Source organism: Lissotriton helveticus, chromosome 5_2, assembly GCF_964261635.1.
Source record: "Lissotriton helveticus chromosome 5_2, aLisHel1.1, whole genome shotgun sequence".
In the NCBI taxonomy this organism is placed as follows: domain Eukaryota; kingdom Metazoa; phylum Chordata; class Amphibia; order Caudata; family Salamandridae; genus Lissotriton; species Lissotriton helveticus.
This window is the reverse complement of record NC_136066.1, coordinates 10,603,018-10,627,708: the sequence shown is the minus strand read 5'-3', so window position 1 is coordinate 10,627,708 and position 24,691 is coordinate 10,603,018. Positions and strand designations below refer to the sequence as shown.

The 24,691-nt window shown below is 57.7% G+C and overlaps 1 protein-coding gene across 2 annotated transcripts in view; it reads left to right on the top strand.

The window, feature by feature from the left end:
• The window catches only part of SH2D3C (SH2 domain containing 3C), a 376,681-nt gene that overhangs the window by 44,568 nt on the left and 307,422 nt on the right, over positions 1-24,691 (top strand). Inside the window, exon 1 of one of the 2 annotated variants that reach the window (XM_078646657.1) lies at positions 9,004-9,093. The exons of the other annotated variant lie outside the window; for it this stretch is intronic. Within the exon in view, the coding sequence (XP_078502783.1) occupies positions 9,074-9,093 (20 nt within the window). The 5' untranslated portion in view covers positions 9,004-9,073. Of the gene's footprint in view, positions 1-9,003; positions 9,094-24,691 lie in introns of those variants that run through there. 2 annotated transcript variants of the gene reach the window in all.

Here is a 24,691-nt window from a genome sequence, read left to right as displayed (position 1 = left end):
GGACTGGAAAGCCGTACTGACGCTGTCACGGCCGACACCAGAAGAACTCATTGTCCCTGTAACCCGAGGATACCCTGAGAGCCTGCTGGCGCTGCCGCGGCCCACCTTTGCCGAACCATCTTGAGAGCCTGCTGGCGCTGCCGCGGCCCACCTTTGCCGAACCATCTTGAGAGCCTGCTGGCGCTGCCGCGGCCCACCTTTGCCGAACTATCTTGAGAGCCAGCTGGCGCTGCCGCGGCTCGACCTCTCGGAACCCCCGGCTCCAGGATTGAGAGCTGTGCGCAGGGTATCCCATCCTACACCCCAACCAAGACTGTCCCGCTACGCAGACCCCCCTTTTACGAGACTTTAAAGACCCCTCGATCTACTTGTACATATCGCTGAGAACCAGCAGCCTTTATTTCCTGATAAAGTTTACGAACTCGACCTCTGGTGTGGTGTCCATTTGTAGTGTTGTGGTTACTCTGCTGTACGATCCTAGGAGAGGGCCCTCACCCAGGAGGCCTCTCAGTAACGCTCGGCTACTTCTTGACGGAGAGGTGGACCTAGGGGTGGTCAGTCAGACATCTTCTGCCTCCCCCGGGGTCGCCTTTCTAACACCCTTCGTACCCTTCGTACCCTTCGAACCCTTCGTACCCTTCGTACCCTTCGTGCCCTTCGTGCCCTTCATACCCTTCATACCCTTCGTACCCTTCGTACCCTTCGAGCCCATCGTACCCTTTGTACCCTTCGTGCCCTACGTACCCTTTGTACCCTTCGTGCGCTTCGTGCCTTCGTACCCTTCGTACCCTTTGTACCCTTCGTGCCCTTCGTACCCTTCGTACCCATCGTACCCTTCGTGCCCATCGTACCCTTCGTACCCTTCGTACCCTTCGTACCCTTCGTACCCTTCGTGCCCTTCGTACCCTTCGTACCCTTCATGCCCTTCGTGCCCTTCGTACCCTTCATGCCCTTCGTACCCTTCGTGCCCTTCGTACCCTTCGTACCCTTCGTGCCCTGCGTACCCTTCGTACCCTTCGTACCCATCGTACCCTTCGTACCCTTCGTACCCTTCGTGCCCTTCGTACCCTTCGTACCCTTCGTGCCCTTCGTACCCTTCGTACCCTTCGTACCCTTCGTGCCCTTCGTACCCTTCGTGCCCTTCGTGCCCTTCGTACCCTTCGTACCCATCGTACCCTTCGTACCCTTCGTACCCTTCGTGCCCTTCGTACCCTTCGTACCCTTCGTGCTGGGGAGGAGTCTATTGTCATGTTTAGCTGTAGCTCGCGCAACAAGTTTCCTAATTTTAACAAAAGTGCAGTTACCTGAGAAAGTCTCCTGTTATGGAACGCCGAGCACTTGTGGCAGAGTGTGGCTATGAACCTTCGAGCTGCGGAGGAGTCTATTGTCGGATTCGCTCAGGGGCGGCTCTAGGCTCATGGCGGCCCTGGGCAGGGAGCGTAGGTTGGGGGCCCCGGAAGAGGGGGTCCGGGCGGGGCGGAGTGCGGAGGCCGGTGAAGAGGGGGGGGGTCAGGGTGTTTGGAAGTGGAACAGAGCCAGAGGCCGCCAAATTCCTGCCAGGGGGGCGCCACACAAATATGTATCCATCCTCAGAGGATTATTATATTAAGGATATATATTGGCGTGGTGGCCCCTGGGGTTTGGTGGCCCTGTGCGGGTGCACAGCTTGCACATGCCTAAGGCCCCCCTGATTCGCTGAACCTCGCTCGGCGAAGTTCCACATTTTAACAAAGTGCTGTTACTTGAGAAACTGCTCCACTTATGGAAAGCTACGTCCTTGGGTCAAATCATGACATCCCGGGCTTAAAACATGAGCCCCAGGGGCCCGATTCACAGAACTAACTTAAGACAAAATCCTAAACTTACAACCATTTTGGTATTCACAGAAGTTAGGACTCCTAAATACCTTCTGTGAATACTGAAACTCTTAAAATTAGGATTTTTCTCAGTTTAGGAGTAGTAATGTTAGGAGTGTCGAGGGGGTGGGATCACCACATGGGGTCCGACTGACAGACTCTTGCACAGCTGGATAGGAAGGGCCACAGGGACAGACCCCAGCCCTGCACAGCTGGATAGGAAGGGCCACAGGGACAGACTCCTGCACAGCTGGATAGGAAGGGCCACAGGGACAGACCCCAGCCCTGCACAGCTGATAGGAAGGGCCACAGGGACAGACCCCAGCCCTGCACAGCTGGATAGGAAGGGCCACAGGGACAGACTCCTGCCTGCACAGCTGGATAGGAAGGGCCACAGGGACAGACTCATGCACTGCACAGCTGGATAGGAAGGGCCACAGGGACAGACTCCTGCACTGCACAGCTGGATAGGAAGGGCCACAGGGACAGACTCCTGCCGTGCACAGCTGGATAGGAAGGGCCACAGGGACAGACTACTGCCCTGCACAGCTGGATAGGAAGGGCCACAGCGACAGACTCCTGCACTGCACAGCTGGATAGGAAGGGCCACAGGGACAGACTCCTGCCCTGCACAGCTGGATAGGAAGGGCCACAGGGACAGACTCCTGCACTGCACAGCTGGATAGGAAGGGCCACAGGGACAGACTCCTGCCCTGCACAGCTGGATAGGAAGGGCCACAGGGACAGACTCTTGCACTGCACAGCTGGATAGGAAGGGCCACAGGGACAGACTCCTGCACAGCTGGATAGGAAGGGCCACAGGGACAGACTCCTGCCCTGCACAGCTGGATAGGAAGGGCCACAGGGACAGACTCCTGCACTGCACAGCTGGATAGGAAGGGCCACAGGGACAGACTCCTGCCCTGCACAGCTGGATAGGAAGGGCCACAGGGACAGACTCCTGCACTGCACAGCTGGATAGGAAGGGCCACAGGGACAGACTCCTGCCGTGCACAGCTGGATAGGAAGGGCCACAGGGACAGACTCCTGCACAGCTGGATAGGAAGGGCCACAGGGACAGACTCCTGCCCTGCACAGCTGGATAGGAAGGGCCACAGGGACAGACTCCTGCACTGCACAGCTGGATAGGAAGGGCCACAGGGACAGACTCCTGCCCTGCACAGCTGGATAGGAAGGGCCACAGGGACAGACTCCTGCACTGCACAGCTGGATAGGAAGGGCCACAGGGACAGACTCCTGCCGTGCACAGCTGGATAGGAAGGGCCACAGGGACAGACTCCTGCACAGCTGGATAGGAAGGGCCACAGGGACAGACTACTGCCCTGCACAGCTCGATAGGAAGGGCCACAGGGACAGACTCCTGCAATGCACAGCTGGATAGGAAGGGCCACAGGGACAGACTCCTGCACAGCTGGATAGGAAGGGCCACAGGGACAGACTCCTGCACTGCACAGCTGGATAGGAAGGGCCACAGGGACAGACTCCTGCACTGCTGGATAGGAAGGGCCACAGGGACAGACTCCAGCCCTGCACAGCTGGATAGGAAGGGCCACAGGGACAGACTCCTGCACTGCACAGCTGGATAGGAAGGGCCACAGGGGCAGACTCCTGCACAGCTGGATAGGAAGGGCCACAGGGACAGACTCCTGCACAGCTGGATAGGAAGGGCCACAGGGACAGACTCATGCACAGCTGGATAGGAAGGGCCACAGGGACAGACCCTTACACTGCACAGCTGGATAGGAAGGGCCACAGGGACAGACTCCTGCACAGCTGGATAGGAAGGGCCACAGGGACAGACTCTTGCACTGCACAGCTGGATAGGAAGGGCCACAGGGACAGACTCCTGCACAGCTGGATAGGAAGGGCCACAGGGACAGACTCCAGCCCTGCACAGCTGGATAGGAAGGGCCACAGGGACAGACTCCTGCACTGCACAGCTGGATAGGAAGGGCCACAGGGACAGACTCCTGCACAGCTGGATAGGAAGGGCCACAGGGACAGACTCATGCACTGCACAGCTGGATAGGAAGGGCCACAGCGACAGACTCCAGCCCTGCACAGCTGGATAGGAAGGGCCACAGCGACAGACTCCAGCCCTGCACAGCTGGATAGGAAGGGCCACAGGGACAGACTCCTGCCGTGCACAGCTGGATAGGAAGGGCCACAGGGACAGACTCCTGCCCTGCACAGCTGGATAGGAAGGGCCACAGGGACAGACTCCTGCACAGCTGGATAGGAAGGGCCACAGGGACAGACTCCTGCACAGCTGGATAGGAAGGGCCACAGGGACAGACTCCAGCCCTGCACAGCTGGATAGGAAGGGCCACAGGGACAGACTCCTGCACAGCTGGATAGGAAGGGTCACAGGGACAGACTCCTGCACTGCACAGCTGGATAGGAAGGGCCACAGGGACAGACTCCTGCACAGCTGGATAGGAAGGGCCACAGGGACAGACTCCTGCACAGCTGGATAGGAAGGGCCACAGGGACAGACTCTTGCACTGCACAGCTGGATAGGAAGGGCCACAGGGACAGACTCCTGCACAGCTGGATAGGAAGGGCCACTGGGACAGACTCTGCACAGCTGGATAGGAAGGGCCACAGGGACAGACTCTTGCACTGCACAGCTGGATAGGAAGGGCCACAGGGACAGACTCCTGCACAGCTGGATAGGAAGGGCCACAGGGACAGACTCCTGCACAGCTGGATAGGAAGGGCCACAGGGACAGACTCCAGCCCTGCACAGCTGGATAGGAAGGGCCACAGGGACAGACTCTTGCACAGCTGGATAGGAAGGGCCACAGGGACAGACTCTTGCACTGCACAGCTGGATAGGAAGGGCCACAGGGACAGACTCCTGCACTGCACAGCTGGATAGGAAGGGCCACAGGGACAGACTCCCGCAGTGCACAGCTGGATAGGAAGGGCCTCAGGGACAGACTCCTGCACAGCTGGATAGGAAGGGCCACAGGGACAGACTCCTGCACAGCTGGATAGGAAGGGCCACAGGGACAGCCTCCTGCACAGCTGGATAGGAAGGGCCACAGGGACAGACTCCAGCCCTTTACAGCTGGATAGGAAGGGCCACAGGGATAGACTCTTGTACTGCACAGCTGGATAGGAAGGGCCACAGGGACAGACTCTTGCACAGCTGGATAGGAAGTGCCACTGGGACAGACTCTTGCACAGCTGGATAGGAAGGGCCACAGGGACAGACTCCAGCCCTGCACAGCTGGATAGGAAGGGCCACAGGGACAGACTCTTGCACTGCACAGCTGGATAGGAAGGGCCACAGGGACAGACTCTTGCACTGCACAGCTGGATAACAAGGGCCACAGGGACAGACTCCAGCCCTGCACAGCTGGATAGGAAGGGCCACAGGGACAGACTCCTGCACTGCACAGCTGGATAGGAAGGGCCACAGGGACAGACTCCTGCACAGCTGGATAGGAAGGGCCACAGGGACAGACTCCTGCACTGCACAGTTGGATAGGAAGGGCCACAGGGACAGACTCCCGCAGTGCACAGCTGGATAGTAAGGGCCACAGGGACAGACTCCCGCAGTGCACAGCTGGATAGGAAGGGCCACAGGGACAGACTCCCGCAGTGCACAGCTGGATAGGAAGGGCCACAGTGACAGACTCCTGCCCTGCACAGCTGGATAGGAAGGGGCACAGGGACAGACTCCTGCACAGCTGGATAGGAAGGGCCACAGGGACAGACTCCTGCACTGCACAGCTGGATAGGAAGGGCCACAGGGACAGACTCCTGCACTGCACAGCTGGATAGGAAGGGCCACAGGGACAGACTCCTGCACTGCACAGCTGGATAGGAAGGGCCACAGGGTCAGACTCCCGCAGTGCACAGCTGGATAGGAAGGGCCACAGGGACAGACTCCCGCAGTGCACAGCTGGATAGGAAGGGCCACAGTGACAGACTCCTGCCCTGCACAGCTGGATAGGAAGGGCCACAGGGACAGACTCCTGCACAGCTGGATAGGAAGGGCCACAGGGACAGACTCCTGCACTGCACAGCTGGATAGGAAGGGCCACAGGGACAGACTCCTGCACTGCACAGCTGGATAGGAAGGGCCACAGGGATAGACTCCTGCACAGCTGGATAGGAAGGGCCACAGGGACAGACTCCTGCACTGCACAGCTGGATAGGAAGGGCCACAGGGACAGACTCCTGCACTGCACAGCTGGATAGGAAGGGCCACAGGGACAGACTCCTGCACTGCACAGCTGGATAGGAAGGGCCACAGGGACAGACTCCTGCACTGCACAGCTGGATAGGAAGGGCCACAGGGACAGACTCCTGCACAGCTGGATAGGAAGGGCCACAGGGACAGACTCCAGCCCTGCACAGCTGGATAGGAAGGGCCACAGGGACAGACTCCTGCACTGCACAGCTGGATAGGAAGGGCCACAGGGACAGACTCCTGCACAGCTGGATAGGAAGGGCCACAGGGACAGACTCATGCACTGCACAGCTGGATAGGAAGGGCCACAGCGACAGACTCCAGCCCTGCACAGCTGGATAGGAAGGGCCACAGCGACAGACTCCAGCCCTGCACAGCTGGATAGGAAGGGCCACAGGGACAGACTCCTGCCGTGCACAGCTGGATAGGAAGGGCCACAGGGACAGACTCCTGCCCTGCACAGCTGGATAGGAAGGGCCACAGGGACAGACTCCTGCACAGCTGGATAGGAAGGGCCACAGGGACAGACTCCTGCACAGCTGGATAGGAAGGGCCACAGGGACAGACTCCAGCCCTGCACAGCTGGATAGGAAGGGCCACAGGGACAGACTCCTGCACAGCTGGATAGGAAGGGTCACAGGGACAGACTCCTGCACTGCACAGCTGGATAGGAAGGGCCACAGGGACAGACTCCTGCACAGCTGGATAGGAAGGGCCACAGGGACAGACTCCTGCACAGCTGGATAGGAAGGGCCACAGGGACAGACTCTTGCACTGCACAGCTGGATAGGAAGGGCCACAGGGACAGACTCCTGCACAGCTGGATAGGAAGGGCCACTGGGACAGACTCTGCACAGCTGGATAGGAAGGGCCACAGGGACAGACTCTTGCACTGCACAGCTGGATAGGAAGGGCCACAGGGACAGACTCCTGCACAGCTGGATAGGAAGGGCCACAGGGACAGACTCCTGCACAGCTGGATAGGAAGGGCCACAGGGACAGACTCCAGCCCTGCACAGCTGGATAGGAAGGGCCACAGGGACAGACTCTTGCACAGCTGGATAGGAAGGGCCACAGGGACAGACTCTTGCACTGCACAGCTGGATAGGAAGGGCCACAGGGACAGACTCCTGCACTGCACAGCTGGATAGGAAGGGCCACAGGGACAGACTCCCGCAGTGCACAGCTGGATAGGAAGGGCCTCAGGGACAGACTCCTGCACAGCTGGATAGGAAGGGCCACAGGGACAGACTCCTGCACAGCTGGATAGGAAGGGCCACAGGGACAGCCTCCTGCACAGCTGGATAGGAAGGGCCACAGGGACAGACTCCAGCCCTTTACAGCTGGATAGGAAGGGCCACAGGGACAGACTCTTGTACTGCACAGCTGGATAGGAAGGGCCACAGGGACAGACTCTTGCACAGCTGGATAGGAAGTGCCACTGGGACAGACTCTTGCACAGCTGGATAGGAAGGGCCACAGGGACAGACTCCAGCCCTGCACAGCTGGATAGGAACGGCCACAGGGACAGACTCTTGCACTGCACAGCTGGATAGGAAGGGCCACAGGGACAGACTCTTGCACTGCACAGCTGGATAACAAGGGCCACAGGGACAGACTCCAGCCCTGCACAGCTGGATAGGAAGGGCCACAGGGACAGACTCCTGCACTGCACAGCTGGATAGGAAGGGCCACAGGGACAGACTCCTGCACAGCTGGATAGGAAGGGCCACAGGGACAGACTCCTGCACTGCACAGTTGGATAGGAAGGGCCACAGGGACAGACTCCCGCAGTGCACAGCTGGATAGTAAGGGCCACAGGGACAGACTCCCGCAGTGCACAGCTGGATAGGAAGGGCCACAGGGACAGACTCCCGCAGTGCACAGCTGGATAGGAAGGGCCACAGTGACAGACTCCTGCCCTGCACAGCTGGATAGGAAGGGCCACAGGGACAGACTCCTGCACAGCTGGATAGGAAGGGCCACAGGGACAGACTCCTGCACTGCACAGCTGGATAGGAAGGGCCACAGGGACAGACTCCTGCACTGCACAGCTGGATAGGAAGGGCCACAGGGACAGACTCCTGCACTGCACAGCTGGATAGGAAGGGCCACAGGGTCAGACTCCCGCAGTGCACAGCTGGATAGGAAGGGCCACAGGGACAGACTCCCGCAGTGCACAGCTGGATAGGAAGGGCCACAGTGACAGACTCCTGCCCTGCACAGCTGGATAGGAAGGGCCACAGGGACAGACTCCTGCACAGCTGGATAGGAAGGGCCACAGGGACAGACTCCTGCACTGCACAGCTGGATAGGAAGGGCCACAGGGACAGACTCCTGCACTGCACAGCTGGATAGGAAGGGCCACAGGGACAGACTCCTGCACAGCTGGATAGGAAGGGCCACAGGGACAGACTCCTGCACTGCACAGCTGGATAGGAAGGGCCACAGGGACAGACTCCTGCACTGCACAGCTGGATAGGAAGGGCCACAGGGACAGACTCATGCACAGCTGGATAGGAAGGGCCACAGGGACAGACTCCTGCACTGCACAGCTGGATAGGAAGGGCCACAGGGACAGACTCCTGCACTGCTGGATAGGAAGGCGTGAAGTCTCACTGAGAGGGAGGAGGGGCCTGAGGCAGGGGGGGGGGTGGAGGCCTTTGGGTTGAAGGGGGCGGGGGGGGGCAGAAGAGAAAGAACAATTGGAGCTGAGGAGGAGGAGGGGCTCGGATTGGTGGATGTCCGGGGGGGGGTGGAGTGAGGGGGGGAGAGCACCGGACGGAGGGTCCTGGGAGGGTTCAGGGGGCGGGGGGATGAGGGATGAGGGGGTGGAGTCTGTTGAGGGAGGGGCCCCGGCTCCGGGGAGGGCGGGGTGTCCGGGGGCCTGGAGGGGGGCTCAGGGGGCCCAGAGCACACTGACTTCAGCCCTCGCACCGCACCCGGCTCCGCAGCTGCTGCCGAGACTGAGGGGCCCGTCCCGGGGCCCCTGATGCGGACCATGAGCCACAGGTAGGGGGGGGGGGCTATTATTATTATTTGCAGTTTTATACCCGACCTCGCCCCGGAGGCGTCGGAGCCGCCGGGAGAGGAGGGATCTGCCCAGGATCACAGGACGCTGCAGAGGCGCCGGGACTTGAACCTGTTGCAGACTTTAGGTAGTGAGGGGGGCAGACTACTGACTGTGAGGCACAGGTGAACCCGGAGGGTCCACACAACAGGGGGTGGTCCTGTGTCCTAGGGGTGGTCTGTGTCCCAGGGGTGGTCCTGTGTCCCTGGGGTGGTCCTGTGTCCTAGGGGTGGGCCTGTGTCCCAGGGGTGGTCCTGTGTCCCAGGGGTGGTCCTGTGTCCCAGGGGTGGTCTGTGTCCCAGGGGTGGTCTGTGTCCTAGGGGTGGTCCTGTGTCCCAGGGGTGGTCCTGTGTCCCAGGGGTGGTCCTGTGTCCTAGGGGTGGTCCTGTGTCCCAGGGGTGGTCCTGTGTCCTAGGGGTGGTCCTGTGTCCCAGGGGTGGTCCTGTGTCCTAGGGGTGGTCCTGTGTCCCTGGGGTGGTCCTGTGTCCTAGGGGTGGTCCTGTGTCCCAGGGGTGGTCCTGTGTCCCAGGGGTGGTCCTGTGTCCTAGGGGTGGTCCTGTGTCCTAGGGGTGGTCCTGTGTCCCTGGGGTGGTCCTGTGTCCTAGGGGTGGTCCTGTGTCCCAGGGGTGGTCCTGTGTCCCTGGGGTGGTCCTGTGTCCCAGGGGTGGTCCTGTGTCCCTGGGGTGGTCCTGTGTCCCAGGGGTGGTCCTGTGTCCTAGGGGTGGTCTGTGTCCCAGGGGTGGTCCTGTGTCCCTGGGGTGGTCCTGTGTCCTAGGGGTGGTCCTGTGTCCCAGGGGTGGTCCTGTGTCCCAGGGGTGGTCCTGTGTCCCTGGGGTGGTCCTGTGTCCCAGGGGTGGTCCTGTGTCCTAGGGGTGGTCTGTGTCCCAGGGGTGGTCCTGTGTCCCTGGGGTGGTCCTGTGTCCTAGGGGTGGTCCTGTGTCCCAGGGGTGGTCCTGTGTCCCAGGGGTGGTCCTGTGTCCCAGGGGTGGTCTGTGTCCCAGGGGTGGTCTGTGTCCTAGGGGTGGTCCTGTGTCCCAGGGGTGGTCCTGTGTCCCAGGGGTGGTCCTGTGTCCTAGGGGTGGTCCTGTGTCCCAGGGGTGGTCCTGTGTCCTAGGGGTGGTCCTGTGTCCCAGGGGTGGTCCTGTGTCCCAGGGGTGGTCCTGTGTCCTAGGGGTGGTCCTGTGTCCCAGGGGTGGTCCTGTGTCCTAGGGGTGGTCTGTGTCCCAGGGGTGGTCCTGTGTCCTAGGGGTGGTCTGTGTCCCCGGGGTGGTCCCAGGGGTGGTCCTGTGTCCCTGGGGTGGTCCTGTGTCCTAGGGGTGGTCCTGTGTCCCAGGGGTGGTCCTGTGTCCCAGGGGTGGTCCTGTGTCCCAGGGGTGGTCTGTGTCCCAGGGGTGGTCCTGTGTCCTAGGGGTGGTCCTGTGTCCCAGGGGTGGTCTGTGTCCCAGGGGTGGTCTGTGTCCCAGGGGTGGTCTGTGTCCCAGGGGTGGTCCTGTGTCCCTGGGGTGGTCTGTGTCCTAGGGGTGGTCCTGTGTCCCTGGGGTGGTCTGTGTCCTAGGGGTGGTCCTGTGTCCCAGGGGTGGTCTGTGTCCTAGGGGTGGTCCTGTGTCCCTGGGGTGGTCTGTGTCCTAGGGGTGGTCCTGTGTCCCAGGGGTGGTCTGTGTCCCTGGGGTGGTCCATGGGGTGGTCCTGTGTCCTAGGGGTGGTCCTGTGTCCCTGGGGTGGTCCTGTGTCCCAGGGGTGGTCTGTGTCCCTGGGGTGGTCCATGGAGTGGTGCTGTGTCCTAGGGGGTGGTCCTGTGTCCTAGGGGTGGTCCTGTGTCCTATGGGTGGTCCTGTGCCCCAGGGGTGGTCCTGTGCCCCAGGGGTGGTCCTGTGTCCTATGGGTGGTCCTGTGTCCCATGGGTGATCCTGTGTCCTAGCGGTGGTCCTACGGATGGTCCTGTGTCCTAGCGGTGGTCCTAGGGGTGGTCCTGTGTCCCAGGGGTGGTCCTGTGCCCCAGGGGTGGTCCTGTGTCCTATGGGTGGTCCTGTGTCCCAGGGGTGGTCCTGTGTCCTAGGGGTGGTCCCGTGTCCTAGGGGGTGGTCCTGTGTCCTAGGGGGTGGTCCTGTGTCCTAGGGGCGGTCCTGTGTCCTCTGGGTGGTCCTGTGTCCTAGGGGTGGTCCTACGGGTGGTCCTGTGTCCCAGGGGTGGTCCTGTGTCCCAGGGGTGGTCCTGTGTCCTAGGGGTGGTCCTGTGTCCTAGGGGGTGGTCCTGTGTCCCATGGGTGATCCTGTGTCCTAGCGGTGGTCCTACGGGTGGTCCTGTGTCCCAGGGGTGGTCCTGTGTCCTAGGGGTGGTCCTGTGTCCTAGGGGGTGGTCTTGTGTCTCAGGGGTGGTCCTGTGTCCTAGGGGTGGTCCTGTGTCCCAGGGGTGGTCCCAGGGGTGGTCCTGTGTCCCAGGGGTGGTCCCAGGGGTGGTCCTGTGTCCCAGGGGTGGTCTGTGTCCCTGGGGTGGTCCCAGGTCCTAGGGGTGGTCCTGTGTCCCTGGGGTGGTCCCAGGGGTGGTCTGTGTCCTAGGGGTGGTCCTGTGTCCCAGGGCTGGTCTGTGTCCCTGGGGTGGTCCTGTGTCCTAGGGGTGGTCTATGTCCCAGGGGTGGTCCTGTGTTCTAGGGGTGGTCCTGTGTCCCTGGGGTGGTCCTGTGTCCTAGGGGTGGTCCTGTGTCCCAGGGGTGGTCTGTGTCCCTGGGGTGGTCCCAGGGTTGGTCCTGTGTCCTAGGGGTGGTCCTGTGTCCCTGGGGTGGTCCTGTGTCTCTGGGGTGGTCCTGTGTCCTAGGGGTGGTCCTGTGTCCCTGGGGTGGTCCATGGGGCGGTCCTGTGTCCTAGGGGTGGTCCTGTGTCCCTGGGGTGGTCCTGTGTCCTAGGGGTGGTCCTGTGTCCCAGGGGTGGTCTGTGTCCCTGGGGTGGTCCTGTGTCCTAGGGGTGGTCTGTGTCCCAGGGGTGGTCCCAGGGGTGGTCCTGTGTCCTAGGGGTGGTCCTGTGTCCCTGGGGTGGTCCTGTGTCCTAGGGGTGGTCCTGTGTCCCTGGGGTGGTCCTGTGTCCTAGGGGTGGTCCTGTGTCCTAGGGGTGGTCCTGTGCCCCAGAGGTGGTCCTGTGCCCCAGGGGTGGTCCTGTGTCCTAGAGGTGGTCCTGTGTCCTATGGGTGGTCCTGTGTCCTAGGGGTGGTCCTGTGTCCCATGGGTGATCCTGTGTCCTAGCGGTGGTCCTACGGGTGGTCCTGTGTCCTAGCGGTGGTACTAGGGGTGGTCCTGTGTCCCAGGGGTGGTCCTGTGCCCCAGGGGTGGTCCTGTGTGCTAGGGGTGGTCCTGTGTCCCAGGGGTGGTCCTGTGCCCCAGGGGTGGTCCTGTGTCCTAGGGGTGGTCCTGTGTCCCATGGGTGATCCTGTGTCCTAGCGGTGGTCCTACGGGTGGTCCTGTGTCCCAGGGGTGGTCCTGTGTCCCTGGGGTGGTCCTGTGTCCTAGGGGTGGTCCTGTGTCCTAGGGGGTGGTCCTGTGTCTCAGGGGTGGTCCTGTGTTCTAGGGGTGGTCCTAGGGGGTGGTCCTGTGTCTTAGGGGTGGTCCTAGGGGTGGTCCTGTGTCCTAGGAGTGGTCCTAGGGGTGGTCCTGTGTCCCAGGGGTGGTCCTGTGTCCTAGGGGTGGTCCTGTGTCCTAGGAGTGGTCCTAGGGGTGGTCCTGTGTCCCAGGGGTGGTCCTGTGTCCTAGGGGTGGTCCTGTGTTCTAGGGGTGGTCCTAGGGGTGGTCCTGTGTCCCTGGAAGGGGTGAACCTGTGTCACGGAGGTGATCCTTTGTCCCAGGTGATTGGCCTGTGTGCCGGGGGGTTGTCCTGTGTCCCAGGGGTGGCCGTGTGTCTCAAGGGGGTGGTTATGTGCCCAGTGGGTGGTCCTGTGTCCCTGGAAGGGGTGGACCTGTGTTCTGAGGGGCTGGTCCTATGTTCCAGGAGGTGTCATGTTCCCAAGATGGGCTCCTGTGTCCCAGGGGTGGTCCTCTGTCCCAGGGGTGGTCCCAGGCGTGGTCTGTGTCCCAGGAGTGGTCCTTTGTAAAAGAGAATTACATGGGAAGAAACAACAGGACCATAAGTTCTAATTAGAAAGATTCTAGTTAAATTCAGGTGAATACATGTTACGTTAAACATTTGTATAAATTGACAAAAGTGCTCAGTAGACAAAGATAACCTACTGAGTGAGTGACAGCGGTGCGCTGTAATGGTGATCGCAGAGCGGTACAACGCGCGGCTGTGATAGACCATCTACAGCGCGGCTGGTAGAGCGTGAAAATGGAGTTAATTTTAGGGAGTATATTTTTCGTCAGTGTCAATCAGAAAATGTCTATGCTGGGAATGTCAATGACGTTTCGACACTGTATACGTGAGTGGGCCTTCATCAGGAGCAAGAACAATCCGCTGAGCACAGTAGAAAGTTATCTCAGATTCAAGAAGGTGTTGAGTACCAGAGCTGGCTTGAAGTGTGAATATATAGAAGTGGAACAGACATGTCAAGAGAAGCTGGCAAGGAATCCTGCAAATAAAGGGAAATTTGTACCAAAACCAAGAGCGAGTGTCGTAACCGTCTCATCAGAGTGTGGGGCAAGAATGATCCACTAATACTGGAACCTATGAGCCGGGCAATTAATAGTAAAGGGCGCCATACTGGAAATGGCCCAATAGCCGCATCAACAAGTATGGCGGGGGTATCGTCATCATCTTCAAGGAAACCTTCTGATGCACCATCACCATCACCAACACCAGGCCTCTCATGCAACTCCTCTACTTCCAATTACAGACCGACGCCAAGACTCCATTAAGAGGCTCCCTCACCTACAGACCCCCAGGACAGCGACCGGACTTCTGCGATGCCATCTCCAACCCCATCGAACCCCTTCCCATCGACTCCCACCACTACGTCCTACTCGGTGATCTCAATTTCCACGTCGACGACCCCAGCGATGCAACACCACCAACCTCCTGGACAACCTGAACAACACCGGCCTCACCTAAGTTGTCACCAAAACGATGCACAAAGCCAGACACACACTCGGCTCAATCTTCACCTCCAGTGGCAGAATCAAACTCAGCGACGCCATCATTCACTTCCCAACTCACTGTCGCCAAGCACCACAGCTCCTCCCACCGCAGCAGTGGCAAGGTAACTGAGACACAGTGAGCACAGGCCTCAACACCACCCAACTGGAAGCTTCCTCAGACCTTGACCAGGCCATTCACAATTTCTCCGCATGGATCAATAAATGCGTCGACAGAGTTGTTCCGCTGAAATCAGCAAAAATCATCAAAACCACAAAACAAGCCGGCTGGCACACTCCAAAGCTCAGTATCGCCGAGGGCAACTGCTACTGACTCGAGAAACGATGGCACCCCACAAGGAACCCTCCGACAGAGCCCCTCGCAAAGCAAACCTCAATAACTACCGCCTGCGCCTCAAAGAAGCCAAGAAATCAGCCGTCACAGCCCGCGTTGACTACTTCCACAACAAGATGGCCATCATCGGCAACAATTTAGACCCCCAAACCACCGCTCGCAACCTCAAAAACCTTAAACCACCCAGGGTACACCCGCCATAGGATCACAGTCTGGCATCCGCTCAGAGGCGCAACTAAAGCCAAGTTTCAAAGTGGGGGGGGGGGGCGGCTACTAAAAATTTCAGGGGGGGGGGCTAATTCTTCCAGCAATAGTCAGAGTATAGCGGCAGGGGTGCTAAGAAGGGGTGAAATGTCTCGTTAACAAATAAATGGTCTTTTAAAGACCTCTGAAGGACTTGGGTGCGGCTGTGTGTGTGCCCGGGAAGCTGTTTCAGCCGGGCTGACCCGCACGACGGGAGGCTGAAGCCCTTTCAGCACTATGGGCGTTGCATGCCTGGGTCCGCTCATCACACTGACCGCAACATCATGTTTTCAGTACACTTCGGGGTGCCCACCGACCGCCTACCGCCACCATCTGTTCAACCTCAGAACCAACCCTATCAGCACGGAACTCAGCAGCATCATCATCGTCCCCATCTGCAGGGCAGCAACCTAACTCAGCAGCATCATCAACATCCCCACCTGCAGGGCAGCAGCCTAACTCAGCAGCATCATCAACATGCCCCTCTGCAGGGCAGCAGCCTAACTCAGCAGCATCATCAACATCCCCACCTGCAGGGCAGCAACCTAACTCAGCAGCATCATCAACATGCCCCTCTGCAGGGCAGCAGCCTAACTCAGCAGCATCATCAACATCCCCACCTGCAGGGCAGCAACCTAACTCAGCAGCATCATCAACATCCCCATCTGAAGGGCAGCAACCTAACTCAGCAGCATCATCAACATCCCCATCTGCAGGGCAGCAGCCTTCCTCAGCAGCATCATCAACATCCCCACCTGCAGGGCAGCAGCCTAACTCAGCAGCATCATCAACATCCCCACCTGCAGGGCAGCAACCTAACTCAGCAGCATCATCAACATCCCCATCTGAAGGGCAGCAACCTAACTCAGCAGCATCATCAACATCCCCATCTGCAGGGCAGCAGCCTTCCTCAGCAGCATCATCAACATCCCCACCTGCAGGGCAGCAGCCTAACTCAGCAGCATCATCAACATCCCCACCTGCAGGGCAGCAACCTAACTCAGCAGCATCATCAACATCCCCACCTGCAGGGCAGCAACCTAACTCAGCAGCATCATCAACATCCCCACCTGCAGGGCAGCAGCCTAACTCAGCAGCATCATCAACATGCCCCTCTGCAGGGCAGCAGCCTAACTCAGCAGCATCATCAACATCCCCACCTGCAGGGCAGCAACCTAACTCAGCAGCATCATCAACATCCCCATCTGAAGGGCAGCAGCCTAACTCAGCAGCATCATCAACATCCCCATCTGAAGGGCAGCAGCCTAACTCAGCAGCATCATCAACATCCCCACCTGCAGGGCAGCAGCCTAACTCAGCAGCATCATCAACATCCCCATCTGAAGGGCAGCAGCCTAACTCAGCAGCATCATCAACATCCCCACCTGCAGGGCAGCAGCCTAACTCAGCAGCATCATCAACACGCCCACCTGCAGGGCAGCAGCGTAACTCAGCAGCATCATCAACACGCCCACCTGCAGGGCAGCAGCCTAACTCAGCAGCATCATCAACACGCCCACCTGCAGGGCAGCAGCCTAACTCAGCAGCATCATCCACACGCCCACCTGCAGGGCAGCAGCCTAACTCAGCAGCATCATCAACATCCCCATCTGCAGGGCAGCAGCCTTCCTCAGCAGCATCATCAACATCCCCATCTGAAGGGCAGCAGCCTAACTCAGCAGCATCATCAACATCCCCACCTGCAGGGCAGCAGCCTAACTCAGCAGCATCATCAACATCCCCATCTGCAGGGCAGCAGCCTAACTCAGCAGCATCATCAACGTCCCCATCTGCAGGGCAGCAGCCTAACTCAGCAGCATCATCAACACGCCCACCTGCAGGGCAGCAGCCTAACTCAGCAGCATCATCAACATCCCCATCTGCAGGGCAGCAGCCTTCCTCAGCAGCATCATCAACATCCCCATCTGCAGGGCAGCAACCTTCCTCAGCAGCATCATCAACACGCCCATCTGCAGGGCAGCAGCCTAACTCAGCAGCATCATCAACAAACATCCCCATCTGAAGGGCAGCAACCTAACTCAGCAGCATCATCAACATGCCCACCTGCCGGGCAGCAGCCTAACTCAGCAGCATCATCAACATCCCCATCTGAAGGGCAGCAGCCTAACTCAGCAGCATCATCAACATCCCCATCTGCAGGGCAGCAGCCTAACTCAGCAGCATCATCAACATCCCCATCTGCAGGGCAGCAGCCTTCCTCAGCAGCATCATCAACACGCCCATCTGCAGGGCAGCAGCCTAACTCAGCAGCATCATCAACAAACATCCCCATCTGAAGGGCAGCAACCTAACTCAGCAGCATCATCAACATGCCCACCTGCCGGGCAGCAGCCTAACTCAGCAGCATCATCAACATCCCCATCTGAAGGGCAGCAGCCTAACTCAGCAGCATCATCAACATGCCCACCTGCCGGGCAGCAGCCTAACTCAGCAGCATCATCAACATCCCCATCTGCAGGGCAGCAGCCTAACTCAGCAGCATCATCAACATCCCCATCTGCAGGGCAGCAGCCTTCCTCAGCAGCATCATCAACACGCCCATCTGCAGGGCAGCAGCCTAACTCAGCAGCATCATCAACACGCCCACCTGCAGGGCAGCAGCCTAACTCAGCAGCATCATCAACATCTCCATCTGCAGGGCAGCAGCCTAACTCAGCAGCATCATCAACATCCCCATCTGCAGGGCAGCAGCCTTCCTCAGCAGCATCATCAACACGCCCACCTGCAGGGCAGCAACCTAACTCAGCAGCATCATCAACATCCCCATCTGCAGGGCAGCAGCCTTCCTCAGCAGCATCATCAACACGCCCATCTGCAGGGCAGCAGCCTAACTCAGCAGCATCATCAACATCCCCATCTGAAGGGCAGCAGCCTAACTCAGCAGCATCATCAACATCCCCATCTGCAGGGCAGCAGCCTAACTCAGCAGCATCATCAACATCCCCATCTGCAGGGCAGCAGCCTTCCTCAGCAGCATCATCAACATCCCCATCTGCAGGGCAGCAGCCTAACTCAGCAGCATCATCAACATCCCCATCTGCAGGGCAGCAGCCTAACTCAGCAGCATCATCAACGTCCCCATCTGAAGGGCAGCAGCCTAACTCAGCAGCATCATCAACATGCCCACCTGCCGGGCAGCAGCCTAACTCAGCAGCATCATCAACATCCCCATCTGAAGGGCAGCAGCCTAACTCAGCAGCATCATCAACATCCCCACCTGCAGGGCAGCAGCCTAACTCAGCAGCATCATCAACGTCCCCATCTGCAGGGCAGCAGCCTTCCTCAGCAGCATCATCAACATCCCCATCTGCAGGGCAGCAGCCTAACTCAGCAGCATCATCAACGTCCCCATCTGCAGGGCAGCAGCCTAACTCAGCAGCATCATCAACACGCCCACCTGCAGGGCAGCAGCCTAACTCAGCAGCATCATCAACATCCCCATCTGCAGGGCAGCAGCTTAACTCAGCAGCATCATCAACACGCCCACCTGCAGGGCAGCAACCTAACTCAGCAGCATCATCAACAAACATCCCCATCTGAAGGGCAGCAGCCTAACTCAGCAGCATCATCAACACGCCCACCTGCAGGGCAGCAACCTAACTCAGCAGCATCATCAACATGCCCACCTGCCGGGCAGCAGCCTAACTCAGCAGCATCATCAACATCCCCATCTGAAGGGCAGCAGCCTAACTCAGCAGCATCATCAACATCCCCATCTGCAGGGCAGCAGCCTTCCTCAGCAGCATCATCAACACGCCCACCTGCAGGGCAGCAGCCTAACTCAGCAGCATCATCAACAAACATCCCCATCTGCAGGGCAGCAGCCTAACTCAGCAGCATCATCAACACGCCCACCTGCAGGGCAGCAACCTAACTCAGCAGCATCATCAACATGCCCACCTGCCGGGCAGCAGCCTAACTCAGCAGCATCATCAACATCCCCATCTGAAGGGCAGCAGCCTAACTCAGCAGCATCATCAACATCCCCATCTGCAGGGCAGCAGCCTAACTCAGCAGCATCATCAACATCCCCATCTGCAGGGCAGCAGCCTTCCTCAGCAGCATCATCAACATCCCCATCTGCAGGGCAGCAGCCTAACTCAGCAGCATCATCAACATCCCCATCTGCAGGGCAGCAGCCTAACTCAGCAGCATCATCAACGTCCCCATCTGCAGGGCAGCAGCTTAACTCAGCAGCATCATCAACACGCCCACCTGCAGGGCAGCAGCCTAACTCAGCAGCATCATCAACACGCCCACCTGCAGGGCAGCAGCCTAACTCAGCAGCATCATCAACATCCCCATCTGCAGGGCAGCAGCTTAACTCAGCAGCATCATCAACACGCCCACCTGCAGGGCAGCAACCTAACTCAGCAGCATCATCAACAAACATCCCCATCTGAAGGGCAGCAGCCTAACTCAGCAGCATCATCAACGTCCCATCTGCAGGGCAGCAACCTAACTCAGCAGCATCATCAACATCCCCATCTGCAGGGCAGCAGCCTTCCTCAGCAGCATCATCAACATCCCCATCTGCAGGGCAGCAGCCTAACTCAGCAGCATCATCAACATCCCCATCTGCAGGGCAGCAGCCTAACTCAGCAGCATCATCAACATCCCCATCTGCAGGGCAGCAGCCTTCCTCAGCAGCATCATCAACATCCCCATCTGCAGGGCAGCAGCCTAACTCAGCAGCATCATCAACACGCCCATCTGCAGGGCAGCAGCCTAACTCAGCAGCATCATCAACATGCCCACCTGCAGGGCAGCAGCCTTCCTGGTCACATGGTAACCTGCTGAGGTCAGACCCCTCCTACAGAAAAAGTCCGCCGATGTAATCTACGCAGGCGACATTCAACTAATCCTCTCGCTCAAGAGGACCACTCTCACGCCCAATCCAACATCTGCAACGCCATGACCAACGTGCCAACTGGACGAGAGACAATCACCTCAAACGCAACTCCAACAAGATGTGAGTACTGATCTTTGTCAAATACGCCTCTGTTTGGGACCACAGCTGATGGCCAGCAGAACTCGGACCAACACCCACACCGACAGACCACGGCTGCAACCTCGGCCACATCCTCAACTGCAACTGACCATGAAACGACAAGTTAACACAGTCGCCTTCTCCTGCTTCTAGACCCTCCGCATGCCCTGCAGACTCTTCAGATGAACCCCAGTCAACACCAGAAGGACCGTCACCAGCCGCCCGACCATGGCAACGCTCTCTGAGCCAGAATATACACCCAGCTGCTCAAAAGACTCCAGACCGTACAGAACACCAAGACTCATCCCGGACCACCCCAAATGGAGCCACATCAACGCCCCCCTCAGAAACCTCCACCGGCTCCCCATCCAGAAGAGATGCCAGTTCAAGATCCTCACGCACGCCTACAAATCTCTACACTATCAAGGGCCGGCCGACATCGACTGCTGGCTGAACTTCCATCTACCCGCAAGACACGTGCGCTCCTCCTCACTAGGCGCACCTCTGCATCCGTCGCAGCAGGGGGCGCTCCGTCTCCTACATCGCTGCCAAGACCTGGAACAACCTTGTTCCCCCACCTCTGAAAAGCAGCCTCCCTAGCAGACTTCAGAAAGGAACTCAAGACGTGGCTTCTCTACAGAGACACGACGCCCGTAGCACCCAGATACCCCTAGGAGTGATAGAGCTGTGCAATATAAATGCTGTTTGATCGATTGATTGAATAGACAGTAAGGGCCGGATCTGGAAGGGCGGGCAGCACCCAGCAAGGGGCCTCCGGATAAAACTGGAAAGTGCATCCGGAGTGCACACATCTGTGCACACAGCAGGACAAGTGCTGCACATGTGGTCTGATTGCATCAAAAAGGGCCCCCAGTGCCCCCAAGCTGGCAGCACCCGGCAGAGGAGCCCAGTGGCGCAGTGCCAACAAGGGTGGCGGAATAAGGACCAGACTAAAGCCAAGGAAAGGGCATGCCCCACCGGTAAAGGAACCAACCACTGGCAGGGCCCAATGCCCGTCACACCTGGCAATGCCCCGGCACCCCTTGGTGAACCCCCCTGATGCTCTGCTTGGCATACACTGCCCAGTTTTTACTCATCTGAGGTGAAAGGGCCTGACCCAGAGAATGGGGCACCCTGCCGTGCCCATGTCCTATTACTAATACCAGGGAGGAATTGTGGGGTGTATTTCATTTAGTGCCCCTCCCTGCAGTGGTGCAGCCTCGTCTTTGGAAGGTGCTGCCTGCCCTCAAACCCGTCTTTAACTGTCCTGTTGGGAGTTGAGGTTGTGTACAGGTGGGTGGTAGCACACGTTAATGGTGCCTTCTGTGCCTGTGTTTTTCCTCCACCCTACAAGTCTGAAATATTAACGAGGAGCTCCTGGTCACCGCCTCTCTGACCAGCAGCTGAAATGTTGAGACAGCGTTTGGACCACGGTGATACGGTGGCTCTCGTCCTTCTTGATCTCAGTGCTGCCTTCGACACGGTGTCTCACGCGGTTTTGCTGAAAGCCTTGCACTCTTTAGGCCTTGGGGGCTCAGCCTTACAATGGTTTAGTTCCTTCCTGGCTAAAATTAACCTTTCATGTTTTCTCTACCTCGGCAGGTTCTAATATTCATCGATCTCCTTATGGAGTCCCCCTGGGTTCTGTGCTGAGTCCACTATTGTTTAATATCTATGTGCGCTCGTTGGCGCTGAAGAGTCCCTTTTTAGGTCTCGCCTAGCGATGTGCAACGCATGCTCGGCTCGCCTTAGCGAGATCTATTGTTGTGGGTTTTGCGTCTCCGAAGGGGGACAGGAGATGTGCGCGGGCCCGGACAGGCGATGTGCACGTGTACGGCTCGCTCCCTGTCTCCTGCTCGCTGTGCCTGTGCAGACAGGAGATGTGCACGTGCACAGCGTCGCTTCATTTCTCTGCTGCTTGACAACCACCGCGCTCTCCCGCACCCCACGCCTTTCCAAACAGCCGCTTTCACTTTTATGAAGGCGCACGCCCTTGTGCGCGCAAGGCGTTGCTTCATTTCCCTATGCTGTTGACAACCCCGCGCTCTCCCTCACTCCCAGGCCTTCCCAAACTTACCCCCTATCATTTAATTTAATTTTCCCAGAGCCATGCCGCTTTCACTTTTATGAAGGTGCACGCGCTTGCTTTACAATCCAGTACTCAAGTCTGTTTGCAACATTTCAAATCGGAGAAGTAAGCACATGTATATACGTTATCCTTGAAGTTCCTATTAAATAAGGATAATGTTTACGGAAATGAATGTATATATTACATTATGTTAATGGACTGCTGTTCGAACTCAACCCTTGTAGGCAATCAATTTAGACAAATTGTGTTTGATCGCAGGTGCCCCATCAGACAGTATACAAGCACGTCGTAGCTCCCTGGCACTGAGCAAAAGTCTTAAAAGGCGATTTTAGCTCAGATAGGGCATTAAAGGCGATAACAACTCCCAAGGGAGCCCTTTGTGGGGTTGATTCAGAAGTCTGTTGCTGAGGTGATGTGAAAGTGTTAGGGTTTTTTTCTAGCTCACTTCTTAATTTTATGCAGGTTTATACAGCACAAACTCCTCCCCAAAGAGCAGTAGTCTATGTACTTTTCGATATGTTGATTATTTGTGTTTGCGAGCACTCGTACTACTGCACAATCTGTAAAGCGCTCTGATACCCTCGGTGGTCATGTTCGCGCTATATAAAGCTTTCTTTTTTTTTTTTAACTCTTTTTATTATTGATAAAGAACAAACAGACAAGGCAATAGAAAGCAGTACAGCTGGGTATGCGTTCAAGGAGGAAGGAAAGTGCATTACAGTATAATACAGAAAATCATTAGTGCAGGAGGGGGGGGGGGCAGGGGAGAAACCAGAGTAAAAAAACATAGAGGCTAAACAACACTAGGAATGTCAGGTCAGGGGGAAAGAGGTACATCCAGAATATCTGCAAGGGGAGGTGTGCATATATCTCCACAGTAGGAGTTCCATTGACCCCAGATTTTACCCCACTTCTTAGGTCTGCCCCGCGCCACATACACGGTCTTCTCTCTAAACATACACCAGTCCATGTTCTCCTTCCAAGCAGAGACCGTGGGCGGCCTCTGGGAACCCCACAACTGCGCAATGTCTCTCTTGGCAACCATATTCCCAAGGGTCGCCCACTGCGTCTGTGCCACATCATAGTCATTCGGTCCCCATACATTCAACAGACAACGCCTGGCTTCAGGCGACAGCGCGACACCCGTGACCGCCGCCATCACAGCATGTACTCGAGTCCAAAACACAACCACTTCCGGACACTCCCAAATTATATGGAGGAAAGTACCAAGTAAACCACAACCACGTTTACACAGCCCATCCACAGAATAACCCATACGAATCAGGGGAGGGCCAGTCACATAAATCCGATGCAGAATCTTGAGCTGGACGAGTCGGAGACGGGCCGGAATCGCGACCTCCTTAGGTGAGGATATCGCCGACTGCCAGTCCTCGTCATCCAACTCTAAACCGTCACTGGTCCAGACCTCCCTGAGTTGCGCCAACAGGTCCACTCGATCGTTGATCAATTTCTTATATATCAAAGAAATAGTGCTGTCGGGCACATAGCCATCAAACACCCGATCTTCAAGTGGGGATGATTCCGGGATGTCGATACCTTCAGGAAAAACCGAACTCAACGCGTGGCGAATCTGCGCATACCGGAAGAATTCCCTGTCGCTCAGCTTATATTCTACCTTCAAAGCCTCAAAATTCTTAATCCTGCCCATGGCCCAGAGATCACTCACCCTACAAATACCAATCATATCCCACTTCTCAAATCCTTTCGTCTTCCACAGGCTGCCCAATCTTTCAGACGCATAGAGCGGAGTCGCCCGGGTCAGTCGATCCCTCCATCCAATTGCCGCATTCGCACAGTGCCACAATCGCACCGCTATCTTAGTGGGTCCCGAAAGTTTCCCTACAGCAGATTTGGAATAAAGCGCCCTATTATAATCCCCACCCGGTAGCAACCACTTATCCATCTCGAACGCAGGATTTAACGCTGGACCATACATTCCATGATTGATTGCTCCCAGCTGAGAGGCCCAATAATATCGCCTGATATCCGGAAGTGCAATACCGCCGTCATACCAGGGAAGCGTCAGCTTGGCGAGGGCAATACGCGAACGCCCATCCCATATCAACCGTCTCTGCAAACTCTCCACCTCCCGAAAATAGCTCGCCGGAATTACGTCAAACATGTTCTGGAGCACGTATAAAAACCGCGGCAAGGACATCATTTTGAAAAGAGCTGCACGCCCGAGGGCGGATAGCGGCAACCTGCGCCAGCCCACAACGTCAGACCTTAACCATTGGAGCGGAGGAAGCAGATTGCGATTGTAACGAACCCCAGGGTCTAACGTTATAAAGACCCCCAGATACTTAAATCCCATCTGCGTCACCTGGATGGGACACCCGCTCGGTAAAGGAGGGATGTCACCCGAGAGCACATACACGCAGGACTTGGTCCAATTAATCACAAAGCCGGAGCTCCTTCCGAACAAGTTTAGCACATCAAACAATACAACCAATGACTTCCAAGGCGACGTGAGGTACAACAAAATGTCGTCTGCATAGAGCGATATGCGGTCCTCAAATTCTGGGGTCCACTGAATACCCCTCATCGATGGCTCCCATCGCAGCCAGGCAGCTAGAGGTTCCAAGGCAAGGGCAAAAAGAAGCGGAGACAACTGACATCCCTGCCGCGTACCTCTCCCAAGAACAAAGGACTTAGACACCCGACCATTCACCACAATCTGCGCCAATGGTTCCTCATACAAAAGTTTCACCCAGCCTATGAAACCAGGACCAAAACCAAACTTCGCCAGAGCAGCCCAAAGGTACGGCCAT